The sequence below is a fragment of the Dermacentor variabilis genome, chromosome 6, assembly GCF_050947875.1.
Source record: "Dermacentor variabilis isolate Ectoservices chromosome 6, ASM5094787v1, whole genome shotgun sequence".
NCBI classification, from domain to species: Eukaryota; Metazoa; Arthropoda; class Arachnida; order Ixodida; family Ixodidae; genus Dermacentor; species Dermacentor variabilis.
This window is the reverse complement of record NC_134573.1, coordinates 117,669,760-117,686,833: the sequence shown is the minus strand read 5'-3', so window position 1 is coordinate 117,686,833 and position 17,074 is coordinate 117,669,760. Positions and strand designations below refer to the sequence as shown.

Here is a 17,074-nt window from a genome sequence, read left to right as displayed (position 1 = left end):
TGATAATGCACCGGACAACTGAAAGCAGCCGTTCATGATACAGAAGCGGCTTAATTGAGCGGACGTAGATATGGAAACGGTATTACATTTAAGTATGAAATACAAGATAAGCGTAACATGTTTTTCTCAGGAATCATACTTGAGAAGAATTTCGTTCGTTTACACCTTTAGAAAAACGCCGAAGGACGCAGCTAACTTCTCTTTCTTTTTCTTTTTTTTTTAACACATTCTGACGTTTTACGTCTGCCGATATGATCTTGAGGCACCCTCTGAAGTTCTCACCACCTGGGGTTCTTTAACCTGCTCCTAAATAGAAATGCACGAGTGTTTTTTTGTATTTCGTTCCCATCGAATTCGGTGACCTTGTTTCAACCCGTGAGCTAGAGTTTAGCAGCGCAATGGCATATCCACTATGTAGCCATTAATAAGGATACCACGCCGCTTTTTTTTTTTTTAAGCGTGGACTGGACAAAAAAATTCACACGGCTTACGGGCCAAATATTAGCACACATATAATGGCTACCTAAAACTGTTTTCGGCACCCGAGGTCCTACCGCAATAAAAAAGCCCGTACCAATTACTCCCCATTCTGTTACGCGAGCAAGACGGAAACATGGGTGGAATGTTTCACTGCAGTTTTCTTTTTTCTTTTTCTTTGAGCGTACTTCCCGTAAATCTGAGTACTAGGCGCCGGATGGGGTAGATATGTTTTATGTTGGAAGCGGCAAGCAGGAAGTTTACATATGTTTTAGCGTCTGCGTTTCGCAATACCTACTCACGGACAACTAATATATGCGCAAAGATACATGAGATACATGCTGCTTGAAAGCTTGAAGAACAAGAAAAATTGTTTTGTTCTTTAAGGGAAACCGTACAATAACATAGCAGAATGAAAGCCGACTCTGCGGTCGCAATGCACACGCAATCACCGAGCGGTGGTAAAGGAAAATGATATAAAGGAGGGAAAGAAAGGCATCTATTCCTGAGGCATGAATACATCTCATAAGCAATTATAAACACCGTTTCAGTTGTCTAAGCGCATATACCAGCGCGCGAAGTAATCCGACCGACCCTTCGAAGAAGTATCGCCAGCAGTCTCCAACGGCGCGACCTTGATGCGGCCCCATCCACTTCGATCGCAGCGCCGCCACAGTATTTTTCGACGTCGGCGCCTCACAGCGAAGCATGCGCCGTCACCACCATAGAGTTTCCTACGACGTCTGGAGTGTTCTAGAACACTACTCGCAACATCTTGCGTATCGGAAGACGCACCTCCTCCACCGGGTCTCGCCCTTCTCCATCCGTCAACGCGCTCTCTGAACCTTCTCACATCGGGCCGCTCGCGACTAGAGTATTCTAGTACGACTGTACTCGCAACATCGGCGTATCGGAAGACGCACCGCCATGGCTACAGACAACGCGGCCACGTCGGCGACGAAAAGCAGCGGCAGCTTTGGGAAGCCCCAAGTGGTGCATTTCAAACCAGGTGAGGCGGCTAGCATATTACCTTGATGTTCTAGTGAGCGTTCTTACACATACTTCAGTTTCACGGCTCCCTATGCGGCCGATGTGGCCGCGGAAGCTGTCACTGGAACTATCGACGCTTCAGTCGCGCCTTTCGTCACTCGATGTAGCGCGTCGCTACAACGAGGCATCCTAGCTGCGATACGTCGTTTGTACCAACTGGCCTGTACCGCTTACCGGTCGGTAAATGTAGTTTAGACACGCACTCTGGCACTCTGAGCTTTGTGGCAAACCTGCCGCGCTTAAGTAACGGGGACTTTACTGTCTCGGTGTATCTGTGTTAATGTGTCTTGCAGTCGCGTTTAGGCTGTTTCACATGCTGCGACTGGAGCGACGAAAATAGGTGCAGTCGCACGCGTCGCAATGCGATTTTTAGAGGGCTCATTTCACATGATTGCGATTTCTACAATGTGACTGATGCGACGCTCAGGGTTGCTTACTGCCAGGTTTTGTAGCACACGCTGCATAATTATTTTATTGTAATGAATAAAACGTTTGCATTATAATATTATTGACTTTTCTTGATTAGAAGCAAATAATACGCACGTTTACTAATTTACAAACGTTGGTTAAGAATTGTCTTCAAGTGCGCGACGGCCGTTTCTGTAGTTCAGTGCGACATGGCGCACGTAAACAGCTGTTCGCAGGTGGTTCAATGCTGTGTGTTGTCTCATCTGCCTTCTATGACCGTTTCGTTTTGCCTGCGCTACTACAATCTACAAGATGACCTATCGACAAGTTCATATAGCTACCCTCACCGCATATGCATGTATTCGGAATTCGGCTGCCACGCGTCGTGTCAGCCCAACAAGATCCTCGCGCTACCCGTGCTCGGCGTCAGCTTCTGGAAAAATGATGCATGTATATTGCCTGTGATTGCGCATATGTGGTGCCTGCTCCTAGCCATATTCTTACACCAAACGCAACAATAAGCACCAACCCGAAAGCCCGCGTATGCCCCTGAACGAAGCCTCAAATGCTCTGTGTGATTACTGGACGTGGAATGGAAATTGTGTTGTGAAATTCAACCTTAGCGCTAGCCTGGTTCCTCCATCGCCGTGCTTGCGCTGCGAATATATATATGGGAGCCCTCTCTAAATAATTCTAGATGCTCAAAAGCCGACGCATCAAATGTTTCGAGCAGTCACCGTCACTCTTGTGGAAACCTGTACGTTGTAACATGACATTCTAAAAGACACGCTTCTCGCCCACTTTGTTGTCCTGTGTCTCGCGCTCGTAGTATACTCGGAACTTCTAACAAGAAGACCATATCAATGCGCGCTATTCATAATGCAGGATCGTAGGCCCACGGCAGGCGCACTTGCCTTATAATTTTTCAGCTTTCTGCTCAGCCTCGCACACCGCTCACGGTTAGCCTGTATTGTGGAAACAAATATTATTGTTATATTAATAAGGTTATTAAATATTATAGTTTCTTCACTGTAATTTATAGCAATCCATATTTCTTAAGCTAGTCATGCATTTATATCAGCACTGTTACGACATGCTTATGGGAGTCATTTCAAGCTAGATTGCTCTGCCAGAGAAAGTACAAATGCAAGTCTGAATGTTTATTCCAATTTGGTATTCCTAAACAGATTATATTGGCTGAATTTTATGCCTGCTTGCATTATCTGCAATTCTATGTTCAGAGATGGAAAAACTGATTCCTTTTCTTGCTGACGAAAGCCTGCTTCAAGCTGTAATTATTCATTTCGAAAGTGTTAAGCAATGACTGTATCTCTAAGCTTATCAATGGTTTTTTTTCCACGAACACAATTAAGTTTTCTTTCTCCCTCTCATTGACAGCCATGGAATGAAACTGTTCACTTTCATAAGTATCAGGATGCAAACATTCGGGAGTTTGTCCTGAGCATTTCTCTGCATCCTACAGTGTGCATGTTTGTATCAAGTTCTGGTGTAGCAATCGCAGTGATCTGCGCATATTGTTATATTGCAACAAAAAAATTTAACTTTGTTTTCAAACCTACAATGTGGCCATGCAATAACGACCACATAATCAAGCAAGAAAGTGCAGATTCAGTGTACGTGTTGGAATCTATGTGAAGTTTTTGTCAAGTGGTCAATTAAATGCTGTTAAAGTAACTGCAATATATAAAATTTGTCTTATTTTCAACAATCCAACATATCATGTTTTGCAAGGTTTGCTTATGCAACGCATAGGTCACAATCTTAATGTCGTGTAATCGTTATGCATAACACTGTTCACAAACTATACCGAAACGCAAACGGCAGTTAATGTAGATGCACGCTGCGAGACATCAACACAGTGATGTTTGTTCAGCAAGGAATGGTGCGAGGTGTATGCAGATGAATGAATGACGTGCTTATGTACTTATTTATTTATATACCTCGCAGGCTGCAATGTTGAAGTATTATGCGAGGGGGAATAAAAAGGTTGTTACAAAAGGAAGAAGGGCACAACTTAAAAAAAAAACCAGCAAGAAAAGCATTACCAATATATTGCACCAACTAGCCCAACGTGTTTTACTGGCACAACATTATACAATACTTAACAAACAATAACAGAAAAAATTACTGCCCATGCACCCTGTACAGATGGTAAACCAGCGAAGCTGAAATGTGCGGCCCCGGTATTTATCACTGGTTTCATTCCAATAGTTTATTCAAGTGTTTCTATATTACTGGTTATGTCTGTGTTTTCTAACGAGGTCATGCACACGTTTGGCTTTGGTTTATCACATTGTTTATTTGGAATGCCACACATCGCGCTTTGCAAGATGTGTGGCTTTGCGATCTATAAAGGTTACTAGAAAGTAGTACAGCAATAAAACCTGATAAAGACTAGTGCTTGCTGAAACCAAACATAAAAGCAGGAAAGGGAGAAAATACATATAGTATACAAGTCCAGGGAAAAAATAAGATTGTGATCACCAAGTGTGCATGTGGCTACTTTCCAAGAAACAATTTTTTTTTCAATGGCATGGAACTGGAAGAATGTGCTTGCATAAGCAAGCTGTCAGTCTGTCTATTGGAATAACAACAGTATTTCTTTAAAGGTGCTGGCATGCAGGACTGGCAATTGTAATGATTTTTTCCCTGCATTTTGAATTTTTCTGTATTTTCTTTCTGTATCATTGTTATTTGTGTTTGGCTGCATCAAGCACCAATTTTTATCTAGCCTTCAAAGATGTCTTTCTTTTTCTGGGGAAAGCACGGGGAACGCAGGAGAGAGAGAGAGAGAGAAACAACTTCATGTAGTCGCCTGCAGAACGACACCATGACTATATGGCGCCGTGACGCGAGCCCTGACGTCTTCTCAGCGGGTGGTCTCTACTCAACTCCAGCGCGTGTTACTCCCGCGGTCGGTCGCCCTGAGGGGCAACGTTCCGTCGGTTTCGCTCGGCCTTTGTCTTTCAAGAGCCGCCGAGACCTGCTGGAAGGCCCAGGTGGTTTGGCTTTCGTGGTCGTAGCATTCCGCCGCAGCCGCGAGTCGCGGCGGAATCGTTGTACTTGTCGAAGCTTCGTCGGGGAACTTGGCGCAATCCCATAGGATGTGCGTCAGGGTGGCCCTCTCGCGCTGGCACACACAGCACACATCACTCACATATAATTTCGGGTATAGATGAGTCATTAACACTGGGGTGGGATGGAAATTCAAAATGATGAGCAACACGAGAAGACGGTGAAAGTAGGAGCCAACGTTTCCACAAGTGGACCTTGAAGAAGACAAGTCCACTTGTCGAAAAGTTGGCTCCTCCTTTCACCTTGTTCTCGTCTTGCTCATCGTCTTTTTTTTTCTGGTAATTTGTATAACTCGCCACATCTTTACAAATGAACCTGAGTTGAAAGTTAGTCCTCATCCATCTCTAGTGTCATCCTGTTGACACTGCTTCATGCTATGCACTCTTGCAACATTTTTCTGTGTTTGTGTGTGTGTGTGTGTGTGTTTGTGTGTGTGTGTGTGTGTGTGTGTGTGTGTGTGTGTGTGTGTGTGTGTGTGTGTGTGTGTGTGTGCGCGTGTGCGTGTGTGCGTGTGTGCGTGTGCGTGTGTGTGTGTGTGTGTGTGTGTGTGGATTTGGATGTGAAATCGGGCCCTTGGGCAGAGGTATCATTCTTCTCCTGTGCAGCCTTATGAATTCATTAACTATAGTGCAACAGAAATACGATGGACAAGAATGAAGTGAACACACAGAGCGCTTCGTTCTTGTCTGCTGTCTATATGTTGCACTTTAGTTAATAATGAATACACACCAACTCATCCAGTTTTCAGTTATTATGTCGGGCTTATAAGCTCGCTTGTGTCCTGGAATATCTGCATGTCTATGTATCCTGTAATTTCTGGCCATGTGCTTGCAAGTCGCATGCCAATCTCCTGATTTTCCTGTTAATCTTGTGTGATGTGCAGGCCCAAATAGTTTCTGGTGAATCCATGCAGGTTGTTGTGCAGGGTGTAATTTGCACTACAAGTGCTGCTTTGATTGCTTTCAGTTCAGCTTTTCTAGGTGTAGGATGACCTGGAATAGTACTCGCTTATAGGGGATTGAGCTTTATGTAGTGTCATACTACTGTTACACTGATATTGCCACATCAGTGTACTATGTGTGCCTGATGTTCGCTTGCATATTCATGATTAGCAGGCCAGATGCTCCATTATCCGGCCGACCTCTCTACATTTTCCAATCATTCAAATACTTCTTCTTCTTCTTCTCCTCTGTGTGTTTGGCAGTAGCATAGCCTCCTGACCTAATTGTTTGCCCCTATATTTCACGGTATGGGCGTGTTGTGTTTCAAGTTCAGGTGCTCCCGAGGTTGTTTCTGAAAGGAGGGGTAGTCGTCCTCGCATCTCATATGCTAGCTGGCATGGTAACTTGGGACCAGGTGCTGAGCTCTTGAGGCAAAGAATTTGTGATGCAGGCTGCAACTCTACTCTGTCTAGGTGCTTGTTCGTTTGCTCTTTCTCATAGAGGTCTTCGAGCATGGTAAAGTCGGAAATACCTGTTGTTACCCGATGCCTGTATTCGATGAGTTGTCTTTTTTGTGTGCTGCTGGTAATTCATACCGTACCATACCTTGGACACAAGCACAGCATCTGCTATTTTCCATAGTATCCACTCGTCCACCCCCCATGATTTCAACATTATTCTTTTCACCAGGTGTAGAATTTGCGTCCAGGCATGGCATAATTGTTTCACCCACATGCTGGCTCTGCCGTCGTGGTCTTACACTAGCTGAGGATTTGTGGATGTTGACATGCGGGTATGTTTCTCCAGCTATTGGGAGAACAATGTGCAATCTGGAGTAGTTCTTGATTCTAGTCTTTTTTCCGACGTCGATGTAAGCCGACTTATCAGAAAGCGAGAGGCCAGACTAGCCAAGAAAGTCTGCAGTGTTGTCGAGGGCTTGTTGCATCATTCTTGATTTCTGTATAAGATAGCTTTCCCATTGACTGTAATACACCATAGGCTGTAGTCTTTCTTGTAGTATGCCTGTGTTGTTGGTGTGGGTGGGCCAAATGTACCTCCATCTCTCACCTGGAATGTTCTGTCTTTCAGAAAGTTACTGTTTAAGTGCTTTACCAGAAATGCTTTTGCTCGTCGTTCCTCTTATTAGAGTAGCATGAGGTACTGCTGTTAAAAGCCTCTTCACTCTCTTCCTTTTTTCATAAGCGGTATTACACAATGACCTGCAATAAGGTTTCCGCTGCTTATGGCCCACTCATATGTTATGTTACACTGGGCAGGCTGCTGTGCACTAAGAGTTCATGTAATCTACTTGATGGTGATCAGAACCCAGGTAGGTCACTGCTCCTTTAATGGCTGGGCCATTACCGTAGAACGCTTATGCCGCAAAGTACAGGCAACTTGCTTCCAACAGCGATAACGCCAGCACCGCCGTATGTGGCGGCTGCGCGTTTAAAAATCCACCTTGTACAACTAAGAAATACAAAGTGGCGTGCGACACCAGTTTCAAGGCCTTGTGAAATGTTGCTTGAGACAGCTGTGCTTCCAGGGACAGCTACTACACAAACATGGACAGCCCTATATACGTTAGCCTAATTCACCCTCTCAGGCAAAGGATTTTCATTCGCAATATCAGTGGGGCATTCTACACCTACAAGAGACGGGCTTGAAAGTTGGCATATATGGTAGCGAATGATAAATTGCGCACAGAGAAGCAACACGCATGTGGTAAAGGCGTGCATTGTAGCACGCACTTTCTGGAAACTAGTTCCAAGAATGCTAGGAATATCCATCGTACGGCCACCACGGCGGCGATATAGGTTTACGAGTCCCGCCTACTGCAGCGCTAGTCATGGGCGGAAAGCTTTCATTCTTCGGGGGAGGGGAGGGGGGGGAGGCGACCAGCTTCCTGAATCCCATATATATATATTTCTTGCACTTGACGAAACTTCGTGTGACCTCGAAGAATTGTTCACTGAAGCTACAGCCTCATATGAGAATTTACAGGACCTCATAATAGAAACAGTTTAATTTCACAACCTGAGTCCTCTCCCACCAGCAAGAATCTATCGTCTCTCGGTGGTATAATCTACCTTCGCGTAAGTGTCGTATATTTCGCTATCACTAATACTGCGTCGCTTTTCCGGCAGAACTGCAGCCTCTGCCTTTCTGTTTTCTGTTTCTTCTGTGAGTACGAGTATAAGTGCTTGCGCATGACTGCTGTTGATTCTAATTTCGAGGGTATCCGGCTTGGCCTAATTTCGGATTCTGAATGAATTATACAGGGTGCCCCAACTATCACGCACCAGGACTTAAAGAAGAAAGGGCAGTTGCGTTACTCAAAAAGAAACCTTGTCCATAATGTTACCAGTACAGTAGAGTAGTGGCCAGTAATTCTTTCGTTCCTGAAATTTAATTCGACAATTGCAATTAACTGTCTAATCATAGAAGTACTGTCCTAATTATCAACCGACCGGGGTAGTTGGAGAAATATGGGGCTGCCTTTGCCCTGCAGTGGGCGTAGCCAGGATTATTATTATTATTATTATTATTATTATTATTATTATTATTATTATTATTATTATTATTATTATTATTATTATTATTATTATTATTATTATTATTTATCAAAGTATCAATGAGGCACTTGTAGGCACCCCCAGGCACCCCCAAATGACATCTAACTGCTCTGTTTTCAGCGACGTACTAATTGCGTGCAATTTTTTTCCGATTGGCAAACAAACCTGGTGAAATATAAAAGATACCACGTGACCGCGCTCCCACCCGCATCACAAAGCAGCGCCCTGAAATAAGATGATTGAAAGCAATTGCATCTCTTGTCGCAAACCCGAAGAGAGAGCGCATCACCTTGACAATGCATGGTACGGAAGGAGAACCAACAGCAGGTTTTGCGGCTTTGCAGCTATTCCTTCCTCTCTACGTCACACCTGTTATCTGTCTCTCAAGACCGACTGATCATATAGATAACAAAAGCCCCTTGATAACGCGGCCGAAACGCCGCTCTGACCACGCACGAAACGCGAAAAGCAATGGAATAGGCATAGAATGTTACGCGGGCACTCTTGGCTTTGCTCGCACCGCATCGAAAAAGTGTGCTCGTAGCTATATTTCGCGCCGGAAATTTGCTTCACACCAAAGCCAAATTAAAGTGATGGTTTTATTTTTCATGAGAATGTATACATGCTGCATAAACAGGTTCGTGGCAAAAAACAAAAGCAAAATAAACAGACTGGGAAGCGACTCACATATATAGAAAAGGTAAAACCGACGCATTCAAAAAGTAAATATACTACTTCTAAATGAGCCCAATCGACAATCGGACGTCTGCACAAACAACAAAACCAAACAAAAACATCAGGATTCAGTGTGCCGTTATTATCTATGAATTAGAAAGCGCCGTTGAACACCAGCTGCTGGTGTTCAAGACGTGTTCGAGTAGGTCTCCTTCTGCAGCTACGCAGTACCGAGTCCGCTTTATCACATCTTCAGCGGCTTTCTTGACGACCAACGCTCGAATTCTACGGTAGACATCTGTTATTCTTGTCTTGAGCTAATCTGACGTCCGTCTCGAACATGTAAGCACGATCTTACACATAACCCCAAAGGAAGAAACCGAATAGAGAGAGGTCAGGTGACCTAGCCGCCCAATTTACAGGCCCGTGCCTTGGAAGAGAAAAGCAGTTTACGATAGGTAGCGAGGCACTGGAAGTGGTCAGCGAGTAAATCTACTTAGGACAGGTACTGACCGCGGATCCGGATCATGAAACTGAAATAATCAGAGGAATAAGAATGGGCTGGCGTGCGTTTGGCAGGCATTCTCAGATCATGAACAGCAGGTTGCCATTATCCCTCGAGAGAAAAGTGTATAACAGCTGTGTCTTACCAGTACTCACGTACGGGGCAGAAACCTGGAGGCTTACGAAAAGGGTTCTACTTAAATTCAGGACGACGCAACGAGCTATGGAAAGAAGAATGATAGGATAGGAAGAAAAGAGCAGATTGGATGAGGGAAAAACGCGAGTTAATGACGTCTTAGTTGAAATCAAGAAAAAGAAATGGGGGCTGGGCAGGACATGTAATGAGGAGGGAAGATAACCGATGGTCTATAAGGGTTACGGACTGGATCCCAAGGGAAGGAAAGCGTAGCAGGGGGCGGCAGAAAGTTAGGTGGGCGGATGAGATTGAGAAGTTTGCAGGGACAACATGGCCACAATTAGTACATGACCGGGGTAGTTGGTGAAATATTGGAGAGGCCTTTGCCCCAGGAGTGGGCGTAACCAGGCTGATGATGATGATGCCTTCCAATCTACTGCGCATGAAAAGTCGCATACAGCCAGTTTCTTGCCCGCGGCTGCGGCTGTGTGCGGGTGCTCCATCCTGCTGATACCACAGAAGTGAAAGACGTGACAGCGGGACTTCGTTGAGAAACTCATCCACCACTCCTTCAAGGAGTTCGTCCACGTAATGCTGTCTGTTTGATCGAAGAAGGTGGGACAGATTATAGCACCGGCGTAAACTCCGCACCCCACATTGAAGGACCACTGGTATTGGTGCCGATTGCGCTTTACCCAGTGTGCATTATGCAAATTTACCTGTGTGTTTCTGTGAGAATTGGCTTCATCTGTGATGATGTTGGTCACAAAGTCCGGTGGCTCATCGGCTTCTGTGAGGACCCAGTTTGAGAAATCTAGACGATTATGCAGGTCCCCATCTTTCAAGCATTAGTGTTGGTTAAGGTGGTACGGGTGAAAGGCCGTCGTTTAGAATCCTCCAAACTGATGACTTGGAAATTGGCACCTGGGCGACCTCGTCCCGCACGTTAGCATGAGGTTTTGAGGTCATAAGTGCTAGAACACCTGTGCGTAGGCAAGGACTCAAAGATGGAGTCCTACGCCACTGTTTCTTGAAGCTGCGGGTTTCTGTCAGGTTCGCATCATTTCTGATGATAGTCTACGCGTTTGGTCTACCTCCACATTTTTAGACTGATATATATTTGCGGCCTTCCTCTTGTTGTCATTTGAAGCTCCCAAGGCATTTTTGCCTTCTGCTCATTAGAGAAAGACATGGCAACTGGGACGCAACAAAACGCACCTTTAAACATTCGCACTGACGTTGTCAATTCCTTTCTGTGGTGATAGGTTTTTGTGGCGCAAAAACAAAAAAACATCCATGCACTTTATGTACGCTAAGACAACAGCTATCACAGCTAGTTTCCAACTAACACCAAACGCGACGTGTCACATCGGCCGAGGCGGGGCAGATAAGGCACTAGCTCGATCACGATGTTTTTCTTTATTTCTTTTATTTCGTTCTGGCTAACTCAGAGGAAGCTTGTTCGAGGGCGCTGCTTTATGATGCAGGTGGGAGCGCAGTCATGTGGTATTTTTCATATTTCGTGGGGTGTATTTATCGTCGGAAAAAAGTAGTACGTAATGAGTACGTCGCTGAAAATACCACACTTAGATGTCCCTTGGCTGTGCCTACAAATGTCTCACTGACACTTTGATAATTAGGATATTACGTCTTGAGTTAGAAAAGTAATTACAATTGCCTAAATAAATCCCAGTAATAAAAAAATTACTGGCAGCTACTCTACTGCACCGGAAACAATATGCACTTGGTTTTCTTTGAGTAATGCAATGACTCTTTTTCTTAAATTAAGTACATAATGGTTAGCTGGGACACACTGTATATATATATATATTACCTCTGCATGCAAGTGACGATTTTTCCATTCCTAATGAATATTGTAAATTATGAGAAGATGTTTTTTTTTTATTTTCGTGAGTCGTAACATTGCTTACTGGAAAGAGAAGCTATACTGAGACACATATCATTCACATGCATTTCAAACGTCGTTGATAAAAAGACTCTGCCGAAGAGGTCACTGAAGTCTGCAGGCTTTTTTCAGGGTAAAAAAAGCGCGCAAAGCAATTTGAACCGAGGTGAACATACAGCAACATATTCGTTCTCTAAGCATTGGCTATCCATACCTTTAGAAACCATTTTTAATTGGCTACCTCCCTTCTCTTTCAAAAAAATATAATAAATTTTGTCCTATGTGTATATTATGTAATGTGTATGTCCATGCTGTTTACAGTGGGAATTTAAAACAATACATGTTGAAGTGAGAAAATACGGATGAGGCAGCCGCCACTGGTAATGCTAATGCGCTGGTTCTCCTTCCTTAAAAAAATTTCAGGAAGAAAGCAAAGTATGAATTAAAATCTGTGCACGTCCGCGCCAACAATGATACAGTAAGCTATTAGGCTCAATAAAATTTTAAGTTAAAAGGTCGAGGCAAATCAAAAGAAACCTCAAATGATCTGGGTAACAAAACTCTGGCAATGGCGCGATAGCGAGAGGGCGGAGGAGGGGGTCAGAGGCGGCTCGGGCCCCGTGCCAAAACCACGATCCGATTAGGAAGGATGCCGTAGTTGTGGACTCCGAATGAATTTCCAGCACCTCGGGTTCTTTACCGTGGACCTAAATTTAAGTACGCGGGCGAGTAATTACCAAGCGCTGCTGAGCTCGTGCTAAGCAGCGCTACGCCATAGTAACTAAGCTACCGCGGCGGCTACCAAGAAAGCATTGGTTTAGAAGGAAGCAAATTCACTCAATTATAAGGCTCGGTCCAAACGGGCTTTCTTCTTTTCCCGTGGTAGCGGTGGTGACTAGGCTAAGGTCGCAAGATATAAAAAAAGAAAGTTAGGCTAGGTTAGCCTGGCCGACTTCGCCGGCAAACAAAGTTGTTTTGCTTCATTTCGCAAACGCTATGAAGCCACGCCCGGTCACGCGCAGCTGACGCACCGCGTCGAAATGCGACACAGATATGCGACACTACCGAGATAAACGGTAGCCAGCCACAACGCTGTGTGCAACGTTTCTCGTGCGGAGACTCGCACGCAAACGCCTGAGATGTAACCCGCCACCATTTTACAAAACCGTACACTTCAAAATTAAATTATGGGGTTTTACGTGCCAAAACCACTTTCTTATTATGAGGCACGCCGTGGTGGGGGACTCCGGAAATTTCGACCTGCTGGGGTTCTTTAACGTGCACCTAAATCTAAGTACTCGGTTGTTTTCGCATTTCGCCCCCATCGAAATGCGGCCGCCGTGGCCGGGATTCGATCCCGCGACCTCGTGCTCAGCAGCCAAACCTTACACTTCAGAAGATCCTGTTATTAGGTACAAAACATCCTCGACTACAGAACTGAGGCGATACGCACAACTCAACACAGCACACTAAGGCGCCAGGTGTTTTTTGTTCTCACCGCATGCGTGCATGTGTGTGTGCGGCTGAGTGAGTGTGTTGCCGCATTCTTAATTTTTTTTCTAGGCTAGGCGCATAATTATAGATCTCTTTTGATTCAGCGATATAAATATAGATGAGAGATATCAGACGATAAAGCGGTCCTGACCACCGACAAAAATCAGCGCTTCCACTGACGCCACGGTCTCTTTCTTTTTCTTCAATTTATTCATTCATCGCTTGCAGCAACGGCACTGGCACGAACTCCACCGGTAATAGCAGAAAAAGGCTCCGAAATTTATTTGCACATTTACATAACCAGTTACACGGCCGTTTCCGTGGACTACTGTATGCCTGAGCATTTGATTTCGTGTTTTACGAAATTTCCACCGTCCCGATAGCGAGAAATGAACTATTTTTACAAGCCGACCGAAAAACAATCACCGACGCTGTTCACGCGCCTACGTACCACGTTCTTGACCATTCGTAAGCGTTCGCCTAAACAACGCTTCTGCCTCACTTCGTAATGCGATTTTGCGGCGCCTACACTGCCTACACTGCATTTGCAAGTGTCCACGTAGGGGCACTGGTGAGCCGACAGGCTGACGCAACTAGCACGCATCGTTGGTGCTGTCGGCATTCGCTGCAAATAGATAAGATGTGACTCATCTCAGCCGCGCCGACGGCTTCCTCACTTTCTCCACCCCCCCCCCTCTCTCTCTCTCTGTCGCGGTTTCGTTCCGACGCGATCAAACCGACGTGCACAAGCAGCACGAGCTGCGCTTCCAGACACGCCCGCCACATTTTTTTTCCCGCCAAAAACGCTCTTAGCCACATCGCACGCAGTGATTGGTTCTCCGTTACAGACGCGGCGCCGTCACGTGCAGCCGTTTAATCCCAACGATTGGTCCCCGCCACACATCCCAGTTGCGTCAGCTTCGGTGTGCAGTGTGCAGCAGGCGCGTCTACGGTGCGCGGCATACAGCTAGTAGATCATTTGCGCGCGCGTTCGTCATGTCGCGACTGGAGCCCGTGAACGTGAAGCGAAGTGGATCTCCCGATGCCGAATGGGGTATGCTAGTTTGTGCAAGGGGTTGGAAGTCGAAGCTTTATAACCATATTGGTGCCGCACTGCGACGTGAATTTTTTGCTCGCCCTTAGCGTTTTTTTCGAGGGGCTGAAGAAACATTTGAAATCACCTGCACTGAGAAATAACTTCAAATGTGAGGTTAAAAATTCCATAATTATTTGTGTCATGTGTGTGAAAATTTATTAAATTTAATTGCACTTGAAGATATTTGTTATAAAAAGTTAGAACATGCGTAATTCTTTCCACATCGTTTGCCATACCTGTAGGCTAAGTTTGTCGGCTCTTTACAAAAACTGATATGGGCGTCCGGCACAAATGGAATGCCTCTGTATCAGCACATTTTCACACTGTGCAAGCTCAGGCTAACTTCACATGTTGTGGCAGCCACTAAAACAGCCAGTGTTGGAGGTGACTGAAATTTTCATGCATAAAATGAATGCGCCCGTGGGATATGTTTCTTAGAGTGTGCAACCTCGTCGATAGCTCCGTGTCAGAGTGCTGCTTTTTGACTCGGAGATTGTCACGAATGAACGTGGTTGTGACGTCATATCGGGTCGTCCGACATGACGTCAAGGTATGGGCTGTGATGAAGTAGATCGGCGAAATCGCGTCATGAGGCTACAGGGTGTCAAAGGCGTATTATGATTTGTAGCAAAAAATAACACATAATTTGCGTTCGAGCCTACGTGACCTCCATATTTCTTACTAAGAAAGAAGTGCGAAATGTGACGCTTTGCGTAAGAAGCCGTTGATATTCCGTTATTCCGCGTGCAATCGGTCTCGACATAAATAATTCAATTTTCTTTTAGATGAGGCTTTAGCTTGGAGCTAACTGCGATTTACTTATTCAGATAATCATTAGACGTAGCAATTCTCCCATTAGATACTCACCGGAACTATTAAAATGAATTTGTTACATTTAGAATGGAAAGGTATAGTTTGCCTATCGCAGGAAGCTCAGCCGTGCTTCATAGTTTTTCATAACATTCATGAGTATATTTGTAAGGCTTAGAAAAAAATTAAAGCACAAATGTTGCAAATCCAAAACTCAGCCCCAAAAGGAATAGTGTTCGGCACATTTCTGTGAACTGCGTCTGATACAGCAACTAAAGTAGACAAATGCCATTATTTACTTTACAACATACTGCCACAATGTTTAGGAAGATGTTGCAAAAACCTGTACTCGCAGATGGGGGGTATATTTTAAGGAAGTGCATAAAGCATCCATTTTGTCTTTGTAATATGTCGGAATAGACAGTGCAGCTTCTAGAAGTGTGATATTGTTTCTTGCTGCTGATTTAAAGAGGTTCTTGCTTGATGTTGAAGCTTCTATTTTTTTTTTTTCAGTTTTCAAGAATGTTGGGATAAACAAGAGATAAACAATGGAATAAACAAGAGAAAGCTCCCTACAGTCCGCAGATTTTAAGATTTTCCTTATAATGCAGCACACCTGCGCTGCTGTCGATGCAGTGCAAAACGATTATTCTATTCTCATCTACGCGAGATAGGAGCTCGGTAGCTAAAAGGGTGCAGTTAAATTTGTAATCTGATTCGCTCTTCAACGTAACGCTCAATCCGGGAACCACTCAATTTCTTCAACATATCTTTTTTTAGAAATGTGACACTTTGCGCAAGCATCTATAGAACGAACGTGTTTCCCCAGTCCAGCATATTAAGCCAGATTTTAACGGCTTCAGAAGTGATAGTTCAGCGTTCCTTGATAAGATATAACCATACTGGGCTGTACTTGCTGACAGGTGGTTCCGAAAAATAGGAGCCCTCGGAATTTTCCAGGTGCCCACCGTCAGGAGGAACTTCCTTTTCTTTTTTTTCCCCTTGAGCACGGTATCAACGGAGATAACGTTGGTCGCAGACGTACTGTGTATTCCCAATGCTTCTGTGCGCAGGCTTTCGCAAGTGTAATCCTCAAGATATAAACAAAGCTTCAGAATCAATCAATCAATCAATCAAAACCAATAAATGCTAGTTACTTCTGTGAACAATGCAGCTTCAATGTTGTCAAAAGCCATTACGAGATCAAGCCCTGGTCACCTCTATTACCTTTCTGTGCAGAGAAAGCCTGCTGGCAAAAATATGGCTCGCGCTAACCACCTAGAGGGATGAGCCAACAGGACAAAAAAAAGAGTTTGAAGGCGATTCAAGCTTTGCTTGAAGTCATTGAAAGACAGTGTCTTCCTGAGTGAGTTGGGGGGGAGGGTGGGGTAGTGCACGATGTATGAACGACATAATTTATTTTGAGAGCAGCGCTAGGCAACGTTTCATCGTCGTCAACTACACGTTAAATCGCCTTCCAGCTTTCTGTCAACATTTTAGCATCGGCAGCACCAGCAGATCAATCGTCATGATCAACATTTTCATCATCGGTGGGGCTCTCAGAACAAATTATATGCATAATCGTCAATCCCATAATCATCATCAGTTTTGTCGCATTTTTTAGACTGTACTCTCTCCAGGATGGAATGGGCTCCCGATAGACGCTAGAAGCAGCTCGAGGTTAGAAATAGACGTTAGGACCGGCCGGAAATAATGTGCGGCATTTCTTTGCCTAAGCAATAAGATGCGTTATTGTGTTCCTGCTGTCATGCAGTTGAGTTCGCGCTCGACGACACCGGACCCAGTCCATCACAAGAGGGGTCTCCTTCCCAAGTACAAAACAAGGTACGTAGAACCTCCCTATCCTCCACTTCGATATTGAGCATAAAGAACATACTCCAAACA

The 17,074-nt window shown here is 44.7% G+C and overlaps 1 protein-coding gene across 2 annotated transcripts in view; it reads left to right on the top strand.

The window, feature by feature from the left end:
* The first annotated feature begins 1,313 nt into the window (after positions 1–1,313).
* Positions 1,314–17,074, top strand: part of LOC142585100 (uncharacterized) — a 28,751-nt gene continuing 12,990 nt past the window's right edge. The window contains exons 1-2 of one of the 2 annotated variants that reach the window (XM_075695615.1): positions 1,314–1,486; positions 16,944–17,014. In XM_075695615.1, the coding sequence (XP_075551730.1) occupies positions 1,405–1,486; positions 16,944–17,014 (153 nt within the window). In that variant the 5' untranslated portion in view covers positions 1,314–1,404. Of the gene's footprint in view, positions 1,487–13,314; positions 14,318–16,943; positions 17,015–17,074 lie in introns of those variants that run through there. The other variant, XM_075695616.1, reaches the window with a different exon arrangement.